At 41.5% G+C, this 27,288-nt stretch overlaps 1 protein-coding gene across 6 annotated transcripts in view; it reads left to right on the top strand.

The window, feature by feature from the left end:
- The window catches only part of RBAK (RB associated KRAB zinc finger), a 29,172-nt gene extending 2,554 nt beyond the window's left edge, over positions 1–26,618 (top strand). Inside the window, exons 1-6 of one of the 6 annotated variants that reach the window (XM_057530002.1) lie at positions 3,177–3,228; positions 3,525–3,658; positions 4,680–4,737; positions 16,279–16,405; positions 16,676–16,771; positions 20,757–26,618. In XM_057530002.1, coding sequence (XP_057385985.1) covers positions 4,723–4,737; positions 16,279–16,405; positions 16,676–16,771; positions 20,757–22,663 — 2,145 coding nt within the window. In that variant the 5' untranslated portion in view covers positions 3,177–3,228; positions 3,525–3,658; positions 4,680–4,722 and the 3' untranslated portion in view covers positions 22,664–26,618. Of the gene's footprint in view, positions 1–3,176; positions 4,526–4,679; positions 4,738–4,962; positions 6,177–9,611; positions 9,659–16,278; positions 16,406–16,675; positions 16,772–20,756 lie in introns of those variants that run through there. The other 5 variants (XM_007186759.3, XM_057529999.1, XM_057529998.1 and 2 more) reach the window with 5 other exon arrangements.
- The last annotated feature ends 670 nt before the right edge of the window (positions 26,619–27,288 follow it).

The following is a 27,288-nucleotide window of genomic DNA, read 5'->3' as shown; positions in this document are numbered from 1 at the left end:
TTACTAAAATATAACACAAAGACAAGAAGTGAGCAACTGCTGTTGGAAATACGGTGCCAACAGACTTGCTCCACAAAGAGCTGCCGCAAACCTTCAATCTGTAAAAAACACAAGATCCGGGAAGCACAATAATTATAATAGAACGCAATGTAATATGATATAATGTAATATAATATAATATAGCCTGTATAGTCAAAGAAAAGGAAATCAATATCTAGAAGAGATATATGCACCTCTACATTCATTACAGCATTATTCACAAGAGCCAAGATAGGAAAGCAATGCAAATTTTCATCAACAGAGAAATGGATAAAGAAAATGTGGTATATACATAGGATATGATTCAGACTTATTAGTAGGAAATCCTACCAGTTGTGACAACGGGGACAGAACTAGAAGACATTATGATAAGTGAAATGGGTCAGTCACAGAAGGACAAAACTGTGTGTTTCCACTTATACGAGGTATCTAAAAGAGTCAAACATAAATTGTCAGGGGTGGGGGAGGAGAGAATGGGGAGTTGTTCCATGGGTATAAAGTTACAGTTACACAGGATGCATATGTTCTAGAGAACTGCTGTATGACTAAGTGTCTATAGGTAACGAGGCACACTATTCTTTTCGTTCTAATTAAAAAATTTTAATTCAAGTGTAACTGACCTACAACACTATGTTAGTTCCAGGTGCATAATATCAATATTTCTATACATTAGAAAATGATCACCATGATTAGTCTAGTTATGGTCTAGTTACCATCGGTCACCGTACAAAGTTATTATAATGTTATTGACTGTATTCCCCATGCTGTATATTTCATTCCCATGACTCATTTATTTTGTAACTGGTCATTTGTTCCTCTTAATCTCCCTCACCTATTTCACTCATCCACCTACCCTCTTCTGGCAACCACCTGTTTGTTCTCTGTATCTATGAGTCTGTTTTTGTTTAGTTACATTAGTTCTTTTGCTTTGTTTTTTAGATTCCACATACAAATGAGATCATACGGTATTTTTCTTTCTCTGTCTGACTTATTGCACTTAGCATAATACCCTCTGGCTCCATCCATGTTGCCACAAATGGCAAGATTTCATTCTTTTTTTTAATTTTTAAATATTTATTTATTTTACTTTTGGCTGCGTTGGGTCTTTGTTACTGTATGTGGCCTTTTCTCTAAGTGTGGCAAGCGGGGGCTTCACTTCATTGCGGTGCGTGGGCTTCTCATTGTGGTGGCTTCTCTTGTTGCAGAGCATGGGCTCTAGGTGAGCGAGCTTCAGTAGTTGTGGTACGCAGGCTCAGTAGTTGTGGCACACGGGCTTAGCTGCTCCGTGGCATGTGGGATCTTCCTGGACCAGGGCTTGAACCCATGTCCCCTGCATTGGCAGGCGGATTCGTAACCACTGCAACCCCAGCGAAGCCCCTCATTCTTTTTTTTTTCATGGCTAATAGTCCTTTGTGTGTGTGTGTGTGTGTGTGTGTGTGTATACATATATATATATATATATATATATATATATATATATATATGATGCATCTTCTTTATCCATTCATCTGTGGATGAACACTTAGGTTGCTTCTATACACTGGCTATTATAAATAATGCTCAATGAACATAGGGGTGCATGTATCTTTTTGAACTAGTGTTTTTTTTTTCTTCTGAAAAAATACACAGAAGTGGAATTTCTGGATCCTATTATAGTTCTTTAAAATTCTTGAGGAATGAGGTGCACTACTCTTGACACAAAGTTTACCTGGTGCTGTTAGGTGAATCCATCCAGGATCTCTGTGAAGACCTCCAAAACTGTTAAAACATAAGGGTAGGGACTTCCCTGGTGGTCCAGTGGTAACGAATCCCCCTTACAATGCAAGGGACCTGCGTTCAATCCCTGGTCAGGAAACTAAGATCCCATGTGCCGCAGGGTAACTAAGCCTGCGTGCCACAACTACTGAGCTTTCGCACTTCAACTAGAGCCCGAGTGCCGCAATCTACAGAGCTCACGTGCCCTGGAGCCCGTGCGCCACAACTAAAGAGAGAAAACCAGCCCGCCACAACTAGAGAGAAGCCCACGCACCACAAGCAGAGAGAAGCCCAAGCTCCACAGCAAAGAGCCCGCGTGCTGCAACTAAGACCTGACGCAGCCAAAGATAAATAAAATAAAATAAATAAATAAATAAATAAATAAATAATAAATCTTTAAAAAAAATAAGTGTGAGATCATGACTCTCATACAGATATAAAAATGGGCACAGGCTAAGTATTTTATTTCATTCAAGAAGGAACCTGCAGCTGTTATAACCGGTTCAAAAGAGAATCTGAGAAGCAGACACATTACAGATCCGGACTATTGAAATGAATACGTAAAAAAAGAAATGAAGGCAAAATTGGATTTTTCCTGGGTAGGGTTTTGGCGAGTCAACTGAACTTCCTACCAAGTGGACAGAATTTCATGTTACCTACAACCTTCAAAGACGTGTAAAACAGCTTGAAGACAAAGAAAGGGCTGAAATCAACGCGATGAGCGATGTCCTCCAAATAATGCTTAGTTGTCCATTGAAACACACAATTTTTTTCCACACACATAATCCTCTTCAGGAAGTAAAGGAATGGGTAATTTTCTTCTTTCAATTCTGTATTTTATGATTTTTCTACAGTTGTCACGAATTAAAAGTGGTTTGGAAAACCTATGTTTCTTTTTCCCTACGAGGGGGAGGAAGGTATCCTAGGCTAATACTCTATTATGTTAACGCTAAGTTCTATTCACTAATATTTTAATTAAATAGCTCACTATGATAGTAAGCTAACATGATAAACCCCTTTCCCTTATTTATCAGTTGTCTGTGGACACTTATTCTAAGACTTAAGCACGCAAGGTAAGGAAAGATAGCGCACCAGGACATAGTCAGGTAAGATGCCTCGAGAAGCGGTGACATAACAGACGTTCCCTTAAAGTAAGGGGAAATTTGAGTCGCTGGTCCAGGCGGCCCATCCTCTCAGCACAGCACCTCTTCACCGCCAGATGAGATGGAGACATTTAAGACGTTCCCTAACGTGACGGCGCGGAGACTTCTGGGAAATAGAGTCCTGGTATTTGTCTCACTCTCCGGGGCGGGCCTTGTCAGGCGGACTTCCGGCGTCCTCCTGCGCTGATAGTCTCACCCTGTGTGAGTGTGAGTGTTCGCGCACGCGCACCGCCGCCGCGCCGCGCTGCTCTCGTTTCCTTTCCTTGCCCAGGTCACCGCTTGCTTTCGTTCCCAGGCTCTGGCCTCCGGCGGGGGAAGATTCCGGGGCCTGAGGGGCTGGACGCCGTCTGGCCTGGCTGGCACCCAGCGGGCGCGGGCTGTGCGGGCGAGGGTTCGCGTGGGCTGGGCAGAGGCTGGAACGGGGACCCCCGAGCGCGAGCCCCGGAGCCCGCGGTCTGGGCCGAAGGGGCCGGGCGGGCGGCGGCGACGCAGTGCCAGACCGTCTGCGGCGCGCGGCACAGCGAGGCCCCGGGAGGGACGTGGGCCTGAAGGGAGCTTGTTCCGTAGGCCCAGAGCCGGCTCCTCGGGCCCAGTGGCCTCGTGAGGCGGAGAGGAGGGACCCCGGGAGAGGAGGGCGCCGGAGGAGCAGCCCCCGGCCCGGAGCCTCGGGAGCCCGGGGCCGGTTCGCGAGTCCCGACGGGGTAGGTGGTGCGTCTTCGGGCCTGCAGGCGGTTGTAGACCCTGCGGCCTTTGGAGAGCGGGGCTCGGGTGAACCCGCCCCGGGCCCCGCGGGAGAGCGACCGGGAGGGTTTGACCGCTTCCCGGAGGTGGAGTGGCCGGGCTGGAGAGCAGGGCCGGCTGCTCCGGATGGGGCTCCCCTGGGACTTGTGAGTTCCGGGTGTCCTGGGGGAGCAGGGGCCACAGGCTCGGCCGGGACGTGCCGCGTCCACCCCTCCCTCCAACCCCGATCCTCCTCATCCTTGTCCTCCTGCTGTCGCCGTGTCGGGCTCTCGCACGTGTCTCTCAAGGCCCATCAGCACGTTGGTTGTCTAATCTAAGCGTCCGCTGCTCCCCTGGGTTGTGCTCTGTGGAATCGCACAGTGTAGTTAGTGCATGATGAGTCTGCAAGGCTTCTGTCCCGCTTTCTCGGTTGAGGAAGGAAGAGATTGGGCCTGAGAAGGGAGGTGACTTGTCCCAGATCCTCACCGGGTGTGCACGTGGGGTCGCTAACAGGACTCAGAACTCCTAGGCCTGCGCAGGTGTTCTGGCCACTTAAAGTCAGTTTCATGATAAAACACTCATAAGTGCAGCGGTAACCAAATTGAGTCAGATGATTTACAAACAGTGCGGTGCCTTGATGCACGTTTATCCCACTTTTGAGAGCTTACATTCTCCCTTATGGTGGAATTTTTGATTTTAATCAATTTAAAGAGACAATAAGAAAATACTTAAGTAGTGTCACAGGGAAATTTTTTTTATTTGCATTTTTTATTTAACTCCTTGAAACAGTCGCTGTTCATATTCACCAATGGGAGTAACTTGATCGTGTTGGAGTTGGAAAGGTACAGGTGTGTGTTTCTCTTGTAGGACCCTTTTAGCCTCTTCTGGATGTTCATAGGGTGTCATTTTATTGGACTTTCTTTGATGGTCCTGATGCAGGAGGTTGCTGCCTGGGCAGGTCAGGTTAATCAGCACTTCAGTTACTTGCTTCCCTTCCTCTAGGTCCACCGTTTACAGTCTACGATTTTTCCAAGAGCAGCAGAAAATGAATGAATCCCAGGTGAGTTTTCCTGTCGGTGTATGTTTTCCCCCAGTTTGTTTTGTAATGCATTTTAGGAGGTGTATAAGGATCCACATTTTAAAATGTGAAGGTACAACTACTGAGCCTGCGCTCTAGAGCCCGCAAGCCACAGCTGCTGAGGCCCGCGCGCCTAGAGCCCGTGCTCCACAGCAAAGAGAGGCCACTGCAATGAGAGGCCCATGCACCACAACGAGGAGTAGCCCCCGCTCGTCGCAACTGGAGAAAGCCTGTGCGCAGCAATGAAGACCCAAGGCAGCCAAATATAAATAAACAAAATAAATAAATATTTTTTTAAAAAATGTGAAGGTAGAAATAGGTGAAAGACATTATCACATAAAATAGAGTTGTTACAGAGTCAGGGCGGCACCTAGTTGTCCAGTTCACACATATAGGTAGTATGATGCTTTAAGGCTACTGGAATTGAGCTGCAAATATGACTCATGTTCTTGATAGTTATAGAAAAAGGAAAATACCATCCATCGTGTGATTTGTGTTGACTATAAGAAGAAAGCATTTTTGTTACTTGTGGGTCTCAAAGGTTTCCTAAGACCTGGAAAAATTTGTTTGTTGAAGTTGAAATAATTGTGGATAGCTCTGCTAATAACAGGCATCAAATCATTTCAGTATATGGCTTAGACTTATTGTTTATCTTAGCAGTGGGCCTGCTGCCCAGCGGGAACTTGGTGCATGTGATTTTTCCAGGCTCCAAAATATTGTGATCCAAGTAGACCTGTTTACATTTTTACTGTTTAGTCCAAGGCTAAAACCTAAATCATGGAATGGCCTGCTCATCCTTCAGATATTTCTGTTAATGTGTTTTTGGGTGGTTGTACAGCACACAATACAGACAAATATTCTCCAGTAGAGGTGTTTTCACTTCCCATTCCCATTTCAGTTCTTGGTGTCTTGGTTTTGTCCTTACCACTCTCCTGAATCTGTTGGTAAAGATTAGCAGTGACCTAATTATAGTCAAATCCAGTGGACATTTTCAGGTCCTTCCCTCTCCTGACCATCCATCTGCCTTTGACATCTGTTACTGCCAAACTCATGGAGTCTCCCTTTTCTTGGCTTTTAAAAAAATTCATTTGGGACTTCCCTGGTGGCGCAGTGGTTAAGAATCCACCTGCCAGTGCAGGGGACACGGGTTCGAGCCCTGGTCCAGGAAGATCCCACATGCCGCAGAGCAACTAAGCCCGTGCGCCACAGCTACTGAGCCTGCGCTCTAGAGCCCCCGAGCCACAACTACTGAGCCTTTGTGCCACCACTACTGAAGCCCGCGTGCCTAGAGCCCATGCTCTGCAACAGGAGAAGCCACTGCAATGAGAAGCCCACACACCACAACGAAGAGTAGCCCCCCGCTCGCCGCAACTAGAGAAAGCCTGTGCGCAGCAACGAAGACCCAACGCAGCCAAAAATAAGTAAATAAAATTAATTAATTAATTAAAAATAAATATTCTTTTAAAAATCCTTTAGAAAAAATTCACTTGTATTTCTGTATGTATCTTTAAACAATAATGAGTCTTTTAAAAAGTGGGTGGGGATAACCCACAATACCGTTTTTTCTTAATATCAATGTTCAAAGTTTCACAATTTTCTACATGTTTTTCAGTTTTTTCTTTTCAACGAGGATACAAATAGAGCCCATATGTTGCAGTTGATTAGTCTTGAATTGTGTTGACTGCATTGCAGTTGTTTTAACTTTAACATATATTTTTTTCTGAACCGTTTGAGAGTGTGTGTCATGCCCCTTTACCCTGTAATGTCTCAGTTGTATCTCCTAAGATCAAGAATATTTTCTTACGTATGTTTGCCAGAGGTAACTGAATTCAGGAAATTTTACATTGATATAATACTTTATTTTTTTAACATTTTTTAAAAACTTACTTATTTTGGCTGTGCCGTGTCTTAGTTGTGGCATGCAGACTCTGAGTTGCAGCATGCAGGCTTCTTAGTTGTGGCATGCATGTGGGATCTAGTTCCCCAACCAGGGATCGAACCCAGGCCCCCTGCATTGGGAGTCTTACGTACTGGACCACCAGGCAAGTTCCTGATATAATACTTTATTTATTTATTTATTTATTTTTTATTTATTTTTGGCGGCATCAGGTCTTAGTTGTGGTGAGCGGGCTCTTTGTTGTGGCACGTGGGCTTCTCTCTAGTTGTGGCATGGGGGTTTTCTCTTCTCTAGTTGTGGTACACTGGCTTCAGGGTGTGCTGGCTCTCTAGCTGTAGCGCTCCGGTTCTAGAGCGTGTGGGCTCTGTAGTTTGCGGCACAAGGGCTCTAGTTGAGGCGCCCGAACTGAGTACTTGTGGTGCGTGGGTTTAGTTGCCCTGCGGCATGTGAGATCTTAGTTCCCTGACCAGGGATCGAACCCACGTCCCCTGCATTGTAAGATGGATTCTTTACCACTGGACCACCAGGGAAGTCCCCTTGATATAATACTTTAATCTACAGTTCATCCAGTCATCCAACTTCCAGTTTTGTCAGTTTTCCCAGTAATTTCCTTTATAGCAATTTTTTATTTTTGATGTAGGATGCAGTCCGGAATTATGAATTGCATTTAGTTTTCATGCTTTTTAAGTCTGTTTAATATGGAATAGTTTCTCAATACCATTATAGTAATTGAAGAATACAGGCCAATTATTTTGTAGAATTCTTTGAATTTATGTTTCCCCGATGTTTTTTCATAGATTTAGATGGTGATTTTTCAGCAGGAACACTACATAAATAATGACTCTTTTAAGATTTATGGCCCAGAATAGGGTCTCTCTCGGAGAAGTTCCACGTGCACTTGAGAAGGGTGCCTGTTCTGCTCTCGGTGGGTGGAGTGTTCTCTAAATGTCAGTAACATCAAGTTGGGAATGTTTGGCAGGTGCACCATATCCTTGCTAACCTTCTGCCGACTTGTCCCATGAGTCGTGAGAGAGGGCGAATTGAAATCTCCTGCGATTGTGTTTTGTCCATTTCTCCTTGCAATTCTGTCAGTTTTTGCTTCATGAATTTTGTGAAAAGATACCTAACCATTTAAGATTATTAGATCCTCTTGATTAATTAACCACTTTGTTGTTGTGAATTGGCCTCCTTTATCCTGGTAATGGTCTGTGCTGTGAAATGGAATCTCTGATACTTATAAAGCCACTCCAGCTTTCTTTTGAGTAGTGTTGGTGTGCAATGTCTTATTCTGTCCTTTTACTTTTAACCTATTTGCATCTGTATATGTAAAGTACAGCACTGTAGACAGCATATAGTTAGGTCTTGTTTTTTTTTATCCAATTTGACAATTTCTGTCTATTAATTGGGGTGTTTAGACCATTTACTTGTAACCTGAATATTGATACAACCAGTTAGGTTATAGTCTGTTGTCTTTATTTTCTGTTTGTCCCATCTTCTTTGTCTTCCTTCTGTTTGATTGACTATTTTTTGTGATTCCATTTTATATCCTTTGTTGGGTTATTAGCCATAACACTTGTTATTTTAGTGGGTGCTTTAGTGTTTATAGCATGTAGCTTTAATTTATTATAGTTTATCTTCAAGTAATATGCCTGATCACTTAGCTACAGTTCCATTTTTCCCACCTTGGTCTTTATACTGTTGTTGCATTTTATTTTTACACGTAATACCAATCCCACGATACATTGGGTTTTTTGTTGTTGTTTGTTTTTTGTTTGTTTGTTTTTTGTCAGACCGAGTGGCTAGTGGGATCTCAGTTCCCCGACCAGGGATTGAACCTGGGCCCCTGCAGTTAAAGTTCTGAGTTCTAACCACTGGACCACCAGGGAATTTCTGATACATTGTCATTTTTAATTAATCTTTTAAAGAGATTTAAATAATGAGAGAAAATACATAGTTACCATTTCAGGTGCTTCATTCTGTTGTGTAGATCCACATTTTTATCTGCTGTCATTTTCCTTCTGCCTGAAGGACTTTAACATTTCTTCTAGTTGATAATGAATTCTTATGGCTCTTGTATGTCTGAAGATATCTTTATTTTGCCTTCACTTTTAAAGAGATTATTGCTGGTTTTTTTTTTATCCTCCAGTACTTTAAATGTGTTCCTCCACTGGCTTCTTGCTTACATTGATTCCAAGAGAAATCTGATGTCATCCTCATCTTTGTTCCTCTGTATATAACGTGTCTTTATTTATTTATTTTTTATCACTAGTTTTTAGCCGTTTGGTTTTGATACGTCTTGGTGAAGGCATGCCTCGTTTTATTGTGCTTCACAGTGTGTCCAAGAACAAGGAGAATCATTCCATTTGTTCAGGTCTACTTCTCTGTCTTTCAGGAGTGTTTAAAAATTTTTCTAGTATAGATTTTGTATATTTCTTATTAAGAGTTTTTTTCTGTTGCTGTTGTAAACTGTGTGTACACTTGAATTACATCTTTTTACTCCTTTTTATGTAATGAGGGCTGTTGCTTTTATGTGTGTTAACTATATATTTTGTTACCTAACAGAGTTATTTTTATTGATTTGGTTCCATTGTTGATTCTCTGAGTTTTCTAGGTATAGTATATCATCTGTGAATAGAAATAGTTTCACTTTTTCTTATTGATTATTAGGTCTTTAATTGTTTTCTCTGATTGGAGATAATGAGCATTTTCCCTTGTTTCTAATCTTTGTGAGAATGTGTCTATTGTTTACCCATTAAGTAAGTCCTGACTTTAGAACTAAGAGGACTGAAGCATAGATACGTGTTTGTGTCTAGACTCAACAAAGTGTATGTATGTACCCGTGTGTATATGTATCACACGTGGGCACATTAGGGTATGAGTATGTGTATACATAGGTATACTCATGTTGGTGAAGTATCCATCAATTCCTATTTTCTTGAGTTTTTTTTTTTTTAATTAGGTATGCATTTGAATATTGTCAGAGGTCTTTTCAGCATCTTCGGAAATGTAAGATTTTTCTTCTTAGCTATATTATAATGGCATATTGTATTAATGGATTTCCCAATATTAAACCAGTCTGTATGCTTGGAATAAGTCCTGTTTAGATAATTACATATTTTCTTTTCAACGCGGTATTGGATTTTGTTTGCTAATATTTCATTTTGGATACTTGTGTCGATAGAAGCAATATTGATATGTAATTTAATTTATTTGCTTGATTGATCAGTCTTCCAACCCCTGCCACTTCTTGCCTTCTGGACTGCCTTAACCCAGAAGGTTATTACTTCCTATAGGTGATGTTGAAGCTCATTTGGCTTGCCTTGGGATAATCTTAGGCTCTCTTGGGGAATCTCAGCTGTGAGACCTGCACAGATGTGGCTGTACCAGTGGGTGGAATCCCTTTATAAACAATAGGATACTAGAACATGTTTACTGAGCACTTCCTTTCCAAAGTACAAGTTAAATGTTTACAGTCCCAACAAGTGCTCCTTCCAACAACTGAGAACCCATTTTGCTGGTCATTCAGTGAGGTTTCTACATCCCCATGTTCGTCTTTGTTGGAGCTCTTGGGTTTCGGTGGAGTATGTCACTGACTGTTTTAAGGAAACTGTTTTCTTCAACAAAAATTGTCTTGCTTTTCTGAAAATACCTTTATAATGTCTTTAGGCTTAAATGATAGTTTGGCTTGGTGTACAGTTCTAGGTTCAAAATCCTTTTTCTTTAAAAGTTGTGGGTGTTCTCCATTGTTTTCTCTTGGTTGAGAATTAGAATGTCAGTTGCCAGGGTAACTAGTGTATTTTTTTCCCTCTGTAACTTTTTAGGATTCCCCCCCCCCCCCTTTTCTTTTTCTTTTTTTTGGCTGTGCATCTTGCGAGATGCCAGCTCCCCAACCAGGGATTGAACCCGGGCCCCCGTAGCAAAAGCGCCAAGTCCCAACCACTGGACCACCAGGGAGTTCCCTCTAATTTTTAAATTTTGGATGTTGTATCAGGAAATTTCTTGATCTATTTGTTTACCCAGTATTTTTCTTTGCAGATTATATGGCCCCTTTTGACGATGTTTTGTTTTGTTTTGTTTGTTTGTTTATTTTTATGATCTTCAGCTCAGGAATCATTTTCCATTCTGCCTTTGATGATTTTTTGTTCATCCTCTATAACTCTTTCTGAAAGTGTTGAATCTGTTGGATCTGGCTTCAATATCTCAAAATTTCATCATTTCAGTTTCTTGTTTTCAGAGAGATTTCCTAAGTTATCTATTCTATGTCCCGTTTATTATTCAAGCTTCTTACTTGAGGATTTTTTTAAAATTCAACAATCCAGTCTTTAATTTCTAAGTATTCTCCAGTGGCTTTTTCTTAGCAGAATGTTCTCATTTTCTGGAAGCAATATCCTGCTTAAAAAAAATATAAATCAGTAGACACAAATGCAAGTTGTTTCCTTTGTGAATTTGGTTCAGTCATTGTTGAGTTGTTCATCCTAATGTTTATCCTTTATTTATGTTTTCTCAATTAGCTGATGATTCTTAATTTTTTAATTTCACTTTTTGAGAGAATAATTACTAATAACTAATGTGAAAATACTCAACCCATGACCCCATTTCATTCCTCTTTCCTTTGTGGAGGGGATGGCTGCAGAAGCTCTGTAAGGGAGTGGGTAGGGGTGTGTAATTAGAGAGGCATCACTGCATTTTTTTTCCTTCCACTTTTTTTTATTGTGGTAAAATACACATAACATAAATTTAGTATCCTAACCTTTTTTTTTTTTAAACATCTTTATTGGAGTACAATTGCTTTACAATGGTGTGTTAGTTTCTGCTTTATAACAAAATGAGTCAGCTATATGTATACATATATCTCTATATCTCCTCCCTCTTGCGTCTCCCTCCCATCCATCCTAACCATTTTTAAGTGTACAGTACAGTAGTGTTAAGGTAACCATTTTTTAAGTGTACAGTAGAGTGGTATTAAGGCCATTCATAATGTTGTGCAGTCGTCACCACCATCCACCTCGAGAGTGTGTCTCATCTTCCAGAACTGACACTCTGCCCCCGGTAAACACTAACTTCCCATTTCTCCCTCCCCAGCCCCTGGCAACCACCATTTTACTCTCTGTCTCTAGGATTTTGACTAAATACCTCATCTAAGCGGCATCCTACAGTATTTGTCCTTCCGTGACTGGCTCACTTCACTTCGCTTAATGTCCTTAAAGTTCGTTCATGTGGGGCTTCCCTGGTGGCGCAGTGGTTGAGAATCTGCCTGCCAATGCAGGGAACACGGGTTCGAGCCCTGGTCTGGGAAGATCCCACATGCCGCGGAGCAACTGGGCCCGTGGGCCACAATTACTGAGCCTGTGCGTCTGGAGCCTGTGCTCCGCAACAAGAGAGGCCACGATAGTGAGAGGCCCGCGCACCGCGATGAAGAGTGGCCCCCGCTTGCCACAACTAGAGAAAGCCCTCGCACAGAAATGAAGACCCAACACAGCCATAAATAAATAAATAAAGTTACTTAAAAAAAAAAATAGAGGATACCTAGTAAAATTTGAATTTCAGATAAACAGCAAAGAACTTTAAAAAAAAAAAAAGTTCATGTGGTAGCAGATGTCAGAATTTCCTGCCTTTTTAAGGCTGAATCATACTCCACTGTGTATGCATATCACATTTTGTTAACCATTTGTCCATCGATGGACACTTGGGTTATTCCCACATTTTAGCTATTGTGAATAATGCTGATGTGAACCTAGGTATACAGATACCTCTTTAAGTCTTTGCTTTCATTTTTGGGGGGTATAGACCCAGAAGTGGAATTGCTGGATCATATGTTAATTCTGTTTTTCATTTTTTGAGGAACCACCATGCTGTTTTCCACAGCAGCTGCACCATTTTACATTTTCACTAACAGTGCACAAGGGTCCCAATTTCTCCAACACTTGTAATTTTCTCGGTTTTTTGATAGTAGCCATCCTAATGGGTATGAGGTGGTATCTCACAGTTTTGATTTTCATTTCCCTAATTATCAGTGATGTTCAGCTTTTTTTTTCATATGCTTATTGGTCATTTGTAAAACTTCTTTGGAGAAATGTCTATTCAAGTGCTTTGCCCATTTTTCAAAATTTTACTTTATTTATTTCACTGCCTGTTTTAGAACTGTTGTTTTTATTGTTGAGTTTTAGGAGTTCTCTGTATATTCTAGGTATTTCTTAAATTAATTTTTATTGGAGTATAAATTTACAGTGTTGTGTTAGTTTCTGCTGTACAGCAAAGTGAATCAGCTATACGTATACATATATCCCCTGTTTTTTGGATTTCCTTCCCATTTAGGTTACCACAGAGCGTTGAGTAGAGTTCCCTGTGATATACAGTAGGTTCTCATTAGTTATCTATTTTATACATAATAGTGTATATATGTCAATCCCAGTCTCCCAATTCATCCTATCGCCCCCTACCCCCTTGGTATCCATACGTTCTTTACATCTGTGTCTCTACTTCTGCTTTGCAAATACGTTCATCTGTATCATTTTTCTAGATTCCACATATAAGCGATATCATATGATATTTGTTTTTCTCTTTCTGACTTCACTCTGTCTGGCAGTCTCTAGGTCCATCCACGTCTCTGCAAATGGCACAATTTTGTTCCTTTTTATGGCTGAGTAATATTCTGTTGTATACATGTACCACATTTTCTTTATCCATTCCTCTCTTGGTGGACATTTAGGTTACTTCCATGTCCTGGTTGTTGTAAATAGTGCTGCAAAGAACATTGGGGTGCATGTATCTAAATTTGAATTATGGTTTTGTCCAGGTATATGCCCAGGAGTGGGATTGCTGGGTCATATGGTAGTTCTATTTTTAGTTTTTAAGGAACCTCCGTACTGTTCTCCATAATGGCTGTATCAATTTACATTCCCACCAACAGTGTAAGAGGGTTCCCTTTTCTCCACACCCTCTCCAGCATTTGTTTTTTTTTTTTAATTTTTTTAATATTTATTTTATTTATTTACTTTTGGCTGCATTGGGTCTTCATTTCTGTGTGCGGGCTTTCTCTAGTTGCAGTGAATGGGGGCTACTCTTGGTTGCGGTAGCTTCTCTTGCGGAGCACGGGCTCTAGGCGCGTGGGATTCTGTAGTTGTGGCTTGTGAGCTCTAGAGCGCAGACTCAGTAGTTGTGGCGCATGGGCTTAGTTGCTCTGCGGCATTTGGGATCTTCCCGGCCCAGGGCTCGAACCCGTGTTCCCTACATTGACAGGCGGATTCTTAACCACTGCGCCACCAGGGAAGCCCTGCAGCATTTATTGTTTGTAGATTTTTTGATGATGGCCATTCTGACCGGTGTGAGGTGATACCTTATTGTAGTTTTGATTTGCATTTCTCTAATAATTAGTGATGTTGAGCATGTTTTCATGTGTTCTTCCACCCATTTTTTGATTGGGTTGTTTGTTTTTTTGATATTGAGCTGCATGAGCTGTTTTTAATCCCTTGTCAGTTGCTTCATTTGCAAATATTTTCTCCCATTCTGAGGGTTGTCTTTTCATCTTGTTTATGGTTTCCTTTTATATATTCTAGATACTGACCCCTTAGCAGATACGTGATTTGCAAATATTTTCTCCCATTCCGTGATCTCCCTTATTCCTTGTCGACTGTGTCTTCTGATGCACAGAACCTGTGGGCACCACTGCATTTTGAACCGGTGGCAAGTCGGCAGACAAGTTTAAGTTGCTCAGGTGCTTTATGGTGAGAGTAGTCTTCTAAGAGTTGCTTTAGGAGAAACGTCCATGTCCAACATGGAAACAGTTGGCTCTTTGTCCAGATGTGCCTGACATAGTCTTGGGTTGCACCTCCTTTCCTGGTGTCCTGTCAGGTTTATCCTTTGTCCCAGACAGCAGTTTTCCATTTGGACAGTGAATGTGTGATCACCCTCATTGCAGGAGTCTGAAGAGTGGTACTGGCTCCATCTCTGGCCCCCGAGCCCATGGCCAGGGGCTGTCGGCACAGTCTGAGTGGATCTGGCTGCTCTGTGCAATGAGAACAGGAAGCCTCTCAAGCTGCTTGGTTGATTGTGTGAGTCATTCCTCTGTCAACCAGTCACTCTACTGCTGTAGGAACCCTAGGCCCTCTTGATGGGCGTGGAGATTTTCTAGGGCTCTGGTGGCGAGCCTGCTGTCACTTTTGCTGCAGTCCCACCTATGCCCCTGTGTGAGTGTGTTCCGTGGTCCTGGTTTCTCATCTGCTCTACTCGATAAATCAAGAATTTCCTCAAAAAAATTCCTGCTGTTGGTAACTTCTGTGTTCCAGTGCTCTTATGAGAACACTACTTTTATATTTCTTTGAATTGGGCTTTTTGGGTTTTTGTCTTGTTTTTGAGGCAGGAAAGTACTGGGTTGGCCAAAATGTTTGTTTGGGTTTCCTCAACGAACATTTTGGCCAACCCAATACTTGCACATGTTTGTTTACTCTCTTGAACTAGAGGCAACTCTTCCTGTCCAAAAGCTGCCCTCGAGAAAGTGCCTTCTTGGTCTCTGCCCTGTGCCAACCTCTTAAATATTGGTGCTTCTGCAGGTTTTGCCGTGGGTACTTTTTACACTGTGTCCTCTTCTTTCCCCTGAATCCTGTAGAACACCCAGCTGAGCCTGCAGAGCCTAGTCTGCCAACGTAAAATTAATACGTGTTTTTGTTTTTGTAATTTATTTATTTATTTTTATTTATGGCTGTGTTGGGTCTTCGTTTCTGTGCAAGGGCTTTCTCCAGTTGCGGCAGGCGGGGGCCACTCTTCATCGCGGTGCACGGGCCTCTCACTATCGCGGCCTCTTTTGTGGAGCACAGGCTCCAGACGCGCAGGCTCAGTAGTTGTGGCTCACGGGCCTAGTTGCTCTGCGGCATGTGCGATCTTCCCAGACCAGGGCTCGAACCTGTGTCCCCTGCATTGGCAGGCAGACTCTCAACCACTGCGCCACCAGGGAAGCCTGCCAACGTAAAATTAAAATAGTTTACTTTTCTCGTGTTAGACCATGCTCCACCTTGTATGTGTCACTCTGATAATACCTCAGGCAGTCTTTCAAGCAACAAATTTTCATTGCTGCCACAATGAGATGTTTGAGATACCACTTGAAGGAGGTACTAGAAAACTTAGCCAAGCAGATGGCTCCAGGTAGCCGGCTGTAAGAATGGAGGGGCCAGAGGATGAAGGAGTTGAACCGGGATGGCCCCAGTCCTGGGCCGCGCCAGCATGAGGAGGTAGGGAGAGGAGACCCAACCAGCAGAGGCTGCTGAAGAGAGCGACAAGGAGGGAAATGCCCATGTTCACTTAGCCAGTGTCTCCTTGCCGGGCTGTGAGCTCTTTGAGTGAGAGCAGGAGTGGTGGTTCATTAACTTATGTCCCCAGAACTCAGATACTTAAGTTGCAAAATTGGAGCTCTTTTTTTTTTGGTTTGAGAGGTTTTTTGGCTGGTTCGTTTGTTTGACACATTAAAGAACCCAAAGGCAGTGTGTTTCTAATATGGCTTGTTTTCCTCCCACGATCTGTAACAACAATGAGGTTTTCAGGGTCCGTAGTTGACTTTCCCGGTGAGCTGGGTGAGCTCTTGTCCCCGTAAGTCTTCTCCATGTCACCCAGTTCCCATCACGGTGCCATTGCAGGGGCCAGTGTCATTCAAGGACGTGGCCGTGGACTTCACTCAGGAGGAATGGCAGCAGCTGGACCCTGATGAGAAGACAACCTACAGGGACGTGATGCTGGAGAACTACAGCCATCTGGTCTCCGTGGGTGAGGAGAGCCTGCTTTCTGAGTTGCTGCTTTGCTGGGGGCTTCCAGTTTAAGGATTTTATGCTTGACTTCGAAGAAATCAGTGATGAGACTGTTTAATTCTTTCTGGGCACCAGATAAAGTATTTGTTTATTTGCTTCTCGATCAAAAGGTTCTGATTTTGATTAGGTGCAAAATAGACGCTTTATTTTGTGGCCTCTGAGGCAGCACCTTCTACTCAGAGACCCAGAGCCGAGCAGCAGGTCCAAGTTGGCTCTTTCTCATCCACAGGGTACGACAGCACCAAACCGAACGTGATCCTCAAGTTGGAGCAGGGAGAGGAGCCTTGGGTAGCAGATGGCGAGTTCCCACGGCAATTTCACTCAGGTGAGGTGGTGGAGTGTGAATTTGTAAATGGTCACTCCGGTCCTCTGGGGTGACCGCAGATGCCCTAAATCTCACCTCCTGGCACCAATAGCACTTGTCCTCCACCATGTATGCGCATGCTCCCTTTCTGATTTTGCACCGGGCTTACATTTTACAGGATTTCCGTGTCTTCTAGGACTGAGGGTGCATTCACTCCCTCTTCTTCGCATACTGTCCGTGACTAACCTCCCTATTATCACAGAATTCCTTTGTTTTCAGGCACTCAAAAGTCTGACAGAAAAGTTAACTGGAGACTTTGGTCATTCTTTTTATCTTCCATTTTCTTTCCTTCCTTGCTGTGAAACGCCTCGGGCTTGTGTTCCACCCCAGTTTCACGCCCCCCTCTAGGCCCTCAGACACCCAGCGTAATCCCCTCCCTATGCTTGTGGGTCGGCCCCTCCTCGCCGTGGGTGCACTGGTCACTGTCCCTGAAGCCCATCCTCGGTGACTCGGTGACACAGCACGAGTTGGGCCGTCCTCTTTCCCAAGTGCTCCTTCCTGTCCCATCTGTCTGCCCGTCCCTGTGTCGGCAGCAGATGTTCAGGAAGAGTTTATTTCATCAGTGAATTCCTGTTCTTCTCTGGCCTCCTCAGGAGCCCCTAGGACCTGTCTTCCACTTCTTTAGTCGTCTTTGTATCCCATAAAAGGGTTCATCTAGCCTCAACTTTGAAGGCTTTTTTATTTATGTTGCTCATCCAAATTGATACCCGACATCTGTAACCTGTAGCCTCTTTAACTCTTACCTGACAGAACAATAGCACAGGAAGGATCGTCCACTTCCTTCTTCCTTAGCACATCTGATGATAAACTATGACCTTTCCAAACCACGAATTCTGTGCATCTTCCCCAAGTCCCTTAATTTATTACATTGTACTTGTCTTCTCTGCCTTGTACCTGTTTTTTGTCTTTTATGAAATGCCTTAAAATTGTTCTTCAAATTCTCAGTTTCTTTTGACATTGGTGTAAACAGTATTTTCTCATACGTACCTGGATTACAGTGAATCCTATTTGGAAATTGCAAAATCTATTCATTTGAAACATCCAGTTGATCTTATCACTAGGCTCAGAAGATAAGCCTGTAACTATTCTGTTTCTTCTTAAGTGGAATTTAAATTCTCCTCAATCCCCCACAGTGTGGTGCAATGTTGCATACCAAAATGAATGTCCTGTTTCCCCCAACTCTTGTCAAATGCCATTTGGTCTAGATTTCTAAATGTCTTCCATTCAAACTGTCGTTGTCCCTCTACTCGCCCAGATGATACATCTTCTTTCCCTCTGCTCTCCCTTCTTTCCTTCCTTAGTTGTAATTTGAAAAAAAAAAAAAAAACCCATAAAATTTACCGGTTTAACCATTTTTTTTTTTTTTTTTAAGGATTTTCTTTTTAATTAATTAATTAATTTATTTTTGTCTGTATTGGGTCTTCGGTTCGTGCGAGGGCTTTCTCCAGTTGCGGCAAGCGGGGGCCACTCTTCATCGCGGTGCGGGGACCGCTCTTCATCGCGGTGCGCGGGCCTTTCTCCATCGCGGCCCCTCCCGTTGCGGGGCACAGGCTCCAGACGCGCAGGCTCAGCAATTGTGGCTCACGGGCCCAGCTGCTCCGTGGCATGTGGGATCTTCCCAGACCAGGGCTCGAACCCATGTCCCCTGCATTAGCAGGCAGATTCTCAACCACTGCGCCACCAGGGAAGCCCCGGTTTAACCATTTTTAAGTGAACAGTTCAGTGGTGTTAACTGTATTCACATTGTTGTCCAACAGAATCTCTAGAACTTTATCCTTTAAATTTGACCTTGAAAGTTCAGCTCCTGCTTGAAGTTTCCCTCATTTCTCGCTCTTCATCCAGTCTTTCCCTTCTCTTCACATCCCCTCCACGTAGTGGTTGTTAGCACAGGATTGTGCACTCTGATGTGTAATGGCAAGTGTTTGTCGCTTGAGCTCCTTTCTCTACCTGAATTATAACCCTACAAAAAGGAAGGGTCTTAGTGCTCTGCTTTTCTGTGTAACATGTAGAAGATACTCAGTAGATTTTTCATTCACTCACTGAGGAGCTTCTTTGAGAGAATTTATTCTGAACTGTGGATTCTGAAAAAACAGCTGGGGGTTAGAGTCTAACCTGAAAGCACCCCATTTGATTCAGATTAGAAACTACTACTTTAATTTCTATTGGACAGATTAAAAAAAAATAGCAAGTGTGGTCATACTTTTGACAGGCAGAGGTTTGAGTTAGGAAAGGAGAGCACAGCTGCATGAACTAGTTTAAAATTAGCTTTCAAATGGAATGTTCGTAATCAAATACATGATATATAACTTTGTGTTAAGGCTATTTTAAAATTTAAGGGAAGGAGAACTTCAAAAAGTTGGAAAGAGACTTTATAAATATTTTAAGGCTTCCCCTGAAACATAGCTAGGTTTTGAGTACATACCAGGCTGGAAGTCAGGTTGAATGAACAAGAGCATGTGCAGACTTATGGTTGGGCGTGAGCAGGGCAGGGCCCAGGCTTCCTGGAGCAGAAGGTGTTTTTGGAAGATGAGTGTGATGCTAGTTTGAATATATATTGTGAATCTAGGTAATGAAAATTTTACTGGTAAAGGATAACTTTTGTTTTTTTTTCTGCTGGTATTTGGGCACAGGGATGTTGTAGATTTCTGAGCCCAGAACTGTCAGTGTTGCGTTGAATGTGGATGAGAGTAACTAAACATAGTTCAGAAGATCCAAAAACATGTAAAATACATGGAAATAAAAGTTGCTATTGTAGGGGCTACTTTAGAAATCTGATATTGAAGATTTTACACCAAATGAAACCTGAGAGTATGGGAACTCTTGTTTATATTCAGACTTAAGCTATACTATTATGTCAGGAACATGACTGGTTTTGGTAAATGTAAGTCAGCAGATTGAAAGAAAATTCATGGAAAAACTTACTGAGCATTTGTTTTGTGTCACTGTTCTAAGCATTAACATGTACTAACTAATGTATCAATAGTCTTTGCCCAGCCCTATGTTTTAGGAGCTCTTATCCACATTTCAGGTGAGCGAAACTGCATCACAGTTAAGTAACTTGCCCAGGCCCCCCAGCCTATGACGCATTGGAGTTGGGTTCCCAGTGCTTGTAGCCACTGTGCACTGTGTTGTAGACAAGTCACTTAGTGTTAAATGAGACCACAGGACTCTCCAGAGAACTGATCTTACTGGAGAGATTGGTCTACTTAGGTTTCTTTCAGACATTTATGTGCCTGGGTCTCTCCTTACAGGTCAGTGTGAGTCAGGGCAAGGGAGTTGGAGCCCTGGTTGTGGGACTGTCTCTAAACATGAGGGAATTGGAGCATTTAGAATGTTTATTTGGATTTATGTGCAGAATAGAAAGGCAAAGATTTTGGAAGGGTCTAGGTTAGTGAGCATGTTACCATGCTAATCTTGGTATGAAGTGATATTATATAGTTTAATATACATTGTAATCTGTTTCTCTCAAACATAATCCATACTTGAATATTTCCTTGGATTACACATCCAGTAATTGTTCCTGCTCTCCCACGAATCCCACTTGCTCTCAGTCCTCCCATTTCAGCCTCGATCTGGGACCCCTTCAGTGACTTTCTCCTCTGCTCATCACTTCTTGGGTTTATTTCATGTTTCCTACCAAAGTTTTGAACATATTTTTAAAGTAACAAAGGTACTTGTGTTCAATGTGAATTTACTCTTTCTTCTACTGCTGAGTCCTGTCCTGCTCTCATCCCTTCCCCATCCCTCCCCCACCCCCCATGTCTGTCTGTTTGTCTTATATGACAAATCAAGGGGGAAAGAGGATTATACACTGATAATTATTTTTATTTGTGGAGATTGACCCTAAAGCCAGAGTCAAGCCCACAATAGGTCCTTGAGTACTGCTCCCATTCTATAACTGGTATGTTCAGATTCACAAGGTTTGTTTAATTTTATTCCTTTTTAGAAGAAGTCTGGAAAGTTGATGACCTGATGGAGAGAGCCCAAGAAAATAAAGACGAATGTTCAAGGCAAGCTGTTTCTATCAACAGCAGAACCCTGACTGAGGAGAGAGAGGTTGCATTTGATAAAACTTATAACATGGAAATAAGCCTTGTTCCTTCAAACCTAATATCTCATAATTGTGTCTCATGTGGAAAGACTTTGGGATCTACTTCAGAATTAATTATTAGTGATGGAAGCTATGCAAGAAAGAAACCTGATGAGTGTAGTCAATGTGGGAAAACATATCATGGAGAGAAACTCTATGAATTTCATCAAAATGGGGAAGCCTTTTCTCAAAATGAAGAAAGTATTCAGAAAATTAGTATTTTGGAGAAACCCTTTGAATATGATGAATGCACAGGAGCCTTAGACAATGAAGCTGTTTTCATTACTCATAAGAGAGCTTATATGGGGGAGAAGCCCTATGATTGGAATGGTTCTGGATCAGACTTCATCCAGATGTCAAGTTTTAATGTATACCAGAGATCACAAATGGAATTGAAGCCCTTTGAATGCAGTGAGTGTGGAAAATCCTTCTGTAAAAAGTCAAAATTCATTATACACCAGAGGGCTCACACTGGAGAGAAACCTTATGAATGTAACGTATGTGGGAAATCCTTCAGCCAAAAAGGAACCCTCACTGTACATCGGAGATCACACTTAGAGGAGAAGCCCTATAAATGCAATGAGTGTGGGAAAACCTTCTGTCAGAAGTTACACCTCACTCAACACCTGAGGACTCACTCAGGAGAGAAACCCTATGAATGTAATGAATGTGGGAAAACCTTCTGCCAAAAGACACATCTCACCTTACACCAGAGAAACCATTCAGGAGAGAGACCGTATCCATGTAACGAATGTGGTAAATCCTTCTCCCGCAAGTCAGCCCTCAGCGACCATCAGAGAACACACACGGGAGAGAAACTTTATAAATGTAATGAATGTGGGAAATCCTACTACCGAAAATCCACCCTTATTACACATCAGAGAACACACACAGGAGAGAAACCCTATCAGTGTAGTGAATGTGGGAAATTCTTTTCTCGGGTGTCATACCTCACTATCCATTACAGAAGTCATTTAGAAGAGAAGCCCTATGAATGCAATGAATGTGGCAAAACCTTCAATCTAAACTCAGCCTTCATTAGACATCGGAAAGTACACACAGATGAGAAACCCCACGAATGTGGTGAGTGTGGAAAGTTCTCATATCTCACCGACCATCACACAACTCACTTAGGAGAGAAACCCTATGAATGTAGTGAATGTGGGAAAACCTTCCTTGAAAATTCAGCCTTCGATGGGCACCAGTCACTTCCCAAAGGGGAAAAGTCCTATGAATGTAACATATGCGGGAAATTGTTCTCTGAGCTGTCATACTATACTATACATTATAGAAGTCATTCAGAAGAGAAGCCCTACGGATGTAATGAATGTGGGAAAACCTTCTCCCATAACTCATCCCTCTTTAGACATCAAAGAGTCCACACAGGAGAGAAACCCTATGAGTGTTATGAATGTGGGAAGTTCTTTTCTCAGAAGTCTTACCTCACTATACATCATAGAATTCATTCAGGAGAGAAGCCCTATGAATGTAGCAAGTGTGGGAAAGTTTTCTCTCGGATGTCAAATCTCACCGTACACTATAGAAGCCATTCAGGAGAGAAGCCCTATGAATGTAACGAATGTGGGAAAGTCTTTTCTCAGAAGTCATACCTCACTGTGCATTATAGAACTCATTCAGGAGAGAAGCCCTATGAATGTAACGAATGTGGGAAGAAGTTCCATCACAGGTCAGCCTTCAATAGCCATCAGAGAATTCACAGGAGAGGCAATATGAACGTACTTGACATGGGAATGCTCCTCTGAAGTCAGATCTCATTTTAGAAAACCCTCTGCACATAATGAGTATGGGAAGTCGGTCGGGAGTCAGACATCACTGTCTGAGAGTTTATGTTTCTGAATGAGGAAAAGCATTTAGGTGTTAGATTTATTCTAATCTGAATTTTCATAGAGAAGAATCCCTAAAACTGCAACAAGAAGCAAAGCCTTCAGCAAGACCCTACAACTCATTGGACACTAGACAGTTTATAAAAGAGTGAAACTCTATGAATATTTTATGTTTATTTTGGATTCCAATTGTATTCACATATCAGGGAATCATACCAAGGTGAAACCTGTCAAAGTGATGAATGTGTAAAATACGTTGTCTTGGAAATTGTTATACTAAAAGCCATATTTCTGATATAAAATCAGATGTTTTTAGGAATGATATCAGAAGCTATCAGCTCTGAATAAACCTTCATTGCAGAAAATGAAGTTTTAAAATCTTCTGGAGTTGATAATGAGGATTGTAGCATTAAATATGTATATGGCAGTTTCTATCACGTTTCCAAAATGTGATTAATTCTATGCAACTCTATGCAAGTTTGGATTTGAATAATTTGTGAAAAGGCAGTGTTCTTATTTGAGTATTAAGGTGGCAAAATGTACTAATGTAGGATATATTGTTGGTGAGGTGTTTGATAGGTACAGAATAGTTAAATACATAGTTTTCTGTTCTTTAGAGGCATTTACAAATGGTTTTTAATGAGTGCTTCATCAACAGAGGAACCAGTGACTTTTGTGAAGTTTCCAACTGCATTTGAGCAAAAAAGACTTAAAAATACTATTTTCATAAACTATGCATAGATCATTTGGAATCTAGTCCGTTCAGTGAAGGATGGCTGTACTGCTCATGCTCTATAACATAGGCCCAGCTCTCCTACCACTCTTGTTTTTTAACCCATAGGTTTGAGTGTGCAGTATGCCACTATTTTGTAATCCAGAAATTTTACCTGTGCTTTTATTTGATATGAATATGATGTCATTATTTTGTGCACTGCCTCTTATTCCCAGTATTTTGTAACAAATTAATGCAAGCTTCTAGCAGACATTTTTTGTTGATTAACCTCAGTGTCCTTCCTCTCTTCTTTACTTGCTGGAAGAGTTTAGGTATCTACTATTCACAAGACACAAAGGGTAAATCCTGAGTAATCTAAACCAATCATGCTAATTTCATTATGATCACCAGTAACTCGTTTATAGTGGTCACATGACCAAATCCTAGGCTAACAAAACAGATGGTTTCTGGAAAAAAGGTAAAACAGTGATCAAATGGATCTTACTCCAGGAATGAGAGGGTATTTTAATAATAAAAAAACCAATCACTGTAATATATCACATTGAAGAAAAGTAGTCTAGTATGCAGTAAACTTGTGGTGAAATCAACATCCATTTGTGTTCTTAGCAAACTATGGATAGAAAGGAACTTCCTTTATTGGATAAAGAGTATCTTATACTACAACAAACAGCATATCAAATGGTGAAATATTGAAAGTTTTCTCCCAAGATAAAAAAAAGAGGCAAGGTTATCTGCTATGACTAATTTTATTCAGTATTGTGTAGAAGGACCTAGCCAGGAAAGTTAAGGGAAGCAAAAGAATGAAAAGGCTTAAGGATTAGAAGAAATAAAACTTTTATTTGCAGATAACATGCTTTTATACATAGAAAATTCTAGGGAATATTCAGATAATTAGAATTGAATAAATTGAGCAGAATCCCCGCATACAAGGTCATTATGCAAAAATTGGTTTTTAATATATTTTCTGTGTTTCAACGAACACAGAAAATGAAAAGTTTTAAAACAATACCACTTACAGTAATATCAGAAATTCTTAAGTGCCTGGGGGGAAAATTACCTAGCACTGTATTTTCAAGAATTGTATCCAGGGGGGGAAAAAAATTACAGAACAGTAAGAGGGATATATCCTGTTCATGGATTCCAAGACAATCTTTAAAAGATGTCAGTTTTCCCCAAATTAATTCATACATTCAATGCAATCTTAATCAAAATCCTAGCAAGTTTTTGTAAATGAAAATTGATTCATGTGAAAATTCAAAAGACCAATAATAGTCAAAGCTATCTTCTAGAATAGACAGAACTAGAGAACTTACAGTGCCAGATATCAAGAGCTGTTACAAAGCCATAGAAATTATGATAGTGTGGTAATGGCACAAAGATAAACAAATTGACCAGTGGAACAGAATAAAGATTCCAGAAACACCCAAACGTAATTCAGTCACCTAACTTTTGGTGAAGGTAATCATCGTAATGTGGGAAAGGATGTTCTTTCCACTAAATGCTCTGTCATCATTTAAATTTCATAATTTAATAGAAAACAAAAATCAGTTGAGGTGGAGTGCAGTTTTAAGTATGAAATGTAAAATAATAAAGCTATAAGAAGACTATAATCTTACAGCAAGCAAAGTTTTCTTAAGACTCAGCACTGAATCATAAAATAAAGCTTGTTAATTTGAATATATTACATTAAAGAACTTCTGTTTCTCAAAAAGCCACCATTGAGAAAGTGAACAGGCAGACCACAGAGGGGAGAAGATGTTTGCAATTCAAATATGTGGCAGCAGAATCGAGTGTAAAAGAGGGCTTGGTAAACGTTTTTGGTGAGGGGCCAGATAGTATTAATATTTGGGGCTTTGTGGGCTACACGGTTTCACTCACGACTACTCAACTTTGCTGTCGTAGTGTGAAAGCCATAAATAAGACAAAAACAAATGAATATGGCTGTGTCCCAGTAAGGCTTTATTCACAGATACTGGTGGAGGACAGGATTTGGCCAGCAGGCCATAGTTGCTGACCGCTGATCTAAAATAAAAACACCTACAAATCTACATGGAAAAAAAAAATGGGCAAAAGACTTGGACGTCCACTTCATAAAAGAGGCTATCCACATGGCCAGTAAACATGAAAAGGTATGTTAATTTTATTAATAATGGAAAAGGCAGATTTAAAACCCCGTGTGGCACTACTGCCACCCTCTGAAGTGGTTAAAATGAAAAGCATGAAAAAGCAAGATTTGGCAATAATGTAACAGGAACTTGCCTACACTGCTGGTGGTATTGCCCATTGATAGAACCATTTTGGAAAGCTGGCACTTAGAGCCAAGCCTGTGTATGTACCCTTTTAACAAACCCAAACCTAGCAGACATGCATGAATGTGTCCACTGTGCATGTATATGTCCACCAAGGGACATGTCCTAGAATTTTCATGACCTAAAACTTCAAAAAGCAACTCTGAAGGCACCTATGCAGTAGAACTTTGAACGTCAGTGGTGTGTTTCCACCACAGAACGCTGTAAGGCAAGGAGAATGAACGGGCAGTAAGCACAGGCAATGGCAGCTCAATTTCACAAAGAATGCTGAATGAAGGAATCTAGACACAAAAGCAAACAGGTAAAGTATAAGAACAGGTAAAACTTGTCTATGCAGTTAGAAATCAGGATAGCGGTTAGCCTTGGCCAAGGCTGACAAGGAGCATTCATCTGGTGCTGGTAATAATTGGTTTCTAAATCTAGGTGCTGAATATCTGAGTGTTCTGTGCACTCGAGCTTTGTGTGTTTTTCTGCATGTATATTACACTTACATAAAATGTTTTTAAAAATCACAAGTGTCTACCATTTTTGTTGCTCAGCACTCTTGCCATATTTTTCTAGATGTATATGAGTATGCTGCATAACAGGAATTAACTGGTAGATTTTGAATAATTTTGTGCAGGAAATACTCTTAGTTTTAATGGCAACTACTAAGATTTCCTACACTGACCGTAAAGCGTAGTATAATGTATATTTTCAGTAAATATTTGAAAAGGTGACAGGGCCATTACGTATGTTGTCATCCTACGGTTCTGCATATATAAATGCATCTGGCACATATAAATAGGTCTGGACTGCCTCTTCAATAAAGAACTGATGTGTGTAAACCTTTCATATTTTCTCAGGCGTATTGTTTTTTACATTCCTGAATTTGGGATGCATCTTAACGATCACCCTGTCATAGAGGTGACCTTTCTTTGAGGTTAAGTATAACGGTGAGTTTGATTTGATAAAAATTTTTTTAAAGTTTTCAAGTTATCCTTTCAGCAAATTTAAAATAGGCAGTTAACAGCACAAACGTTAGTGAGTGAAGGATATAGTTAATTAAGACCTTGCAGGATAAAATGTAAGAGCACTCAGCATGGGGAATGGGGGATGCTGGCTGGGTTTATGGCACAACAATGAGGAATTATGACATTTGATGGTGTGGACTATGTACTTAGTTGTATTTTTAATATATATTTTAAATTTCATTTATTTTTATTTTTGGCTGTGTTGGGTCTTCGTTGCTGCGCGTGGGCTTTCTCTAGTTGCAGCGAGCAGGGGCTACTCTTCGTTGCGGTGCACAGGCTTCTCATTGCGGTGGCTTCTCTTGTCGCGGAGCACAGGCTCTAGGCGCACGGACTTCAGTAGTTGTGGCACGTGGGCTCAGTAGTTGGGGCCGTGGGCTCTAGAGCGCAGACTCAATAGTTGTGGCGCACGGGCTTAGTTACTCCGCGGCATGTGGGATCTTCCCGGACCAGGGCTCGAATCTGTGTCTCCTGCGTTGGCAGGTGGATTCT

The sequence above is a fragment of the Balaenoptera acutorostrata genome, chromosome 15 (assembly GCF_949987535.1).
Source record: "Balaenoptera acutorostrata chromosome 15, mBalAcu1.1, whole genome shotgun sequence".
Lineage (NCBI taxonomy): Eukaryota > Metazoa > Chordata > Mammalia > Artiodactyla > Balaenopteridae > Balaenoptera > Balaenoptera acutorostrata.
The sequence above is the reverse complement of the archived record's forward strand: the minus strand, read 5'-3'. Positions and strand labels throughout refer to the sequence as shown.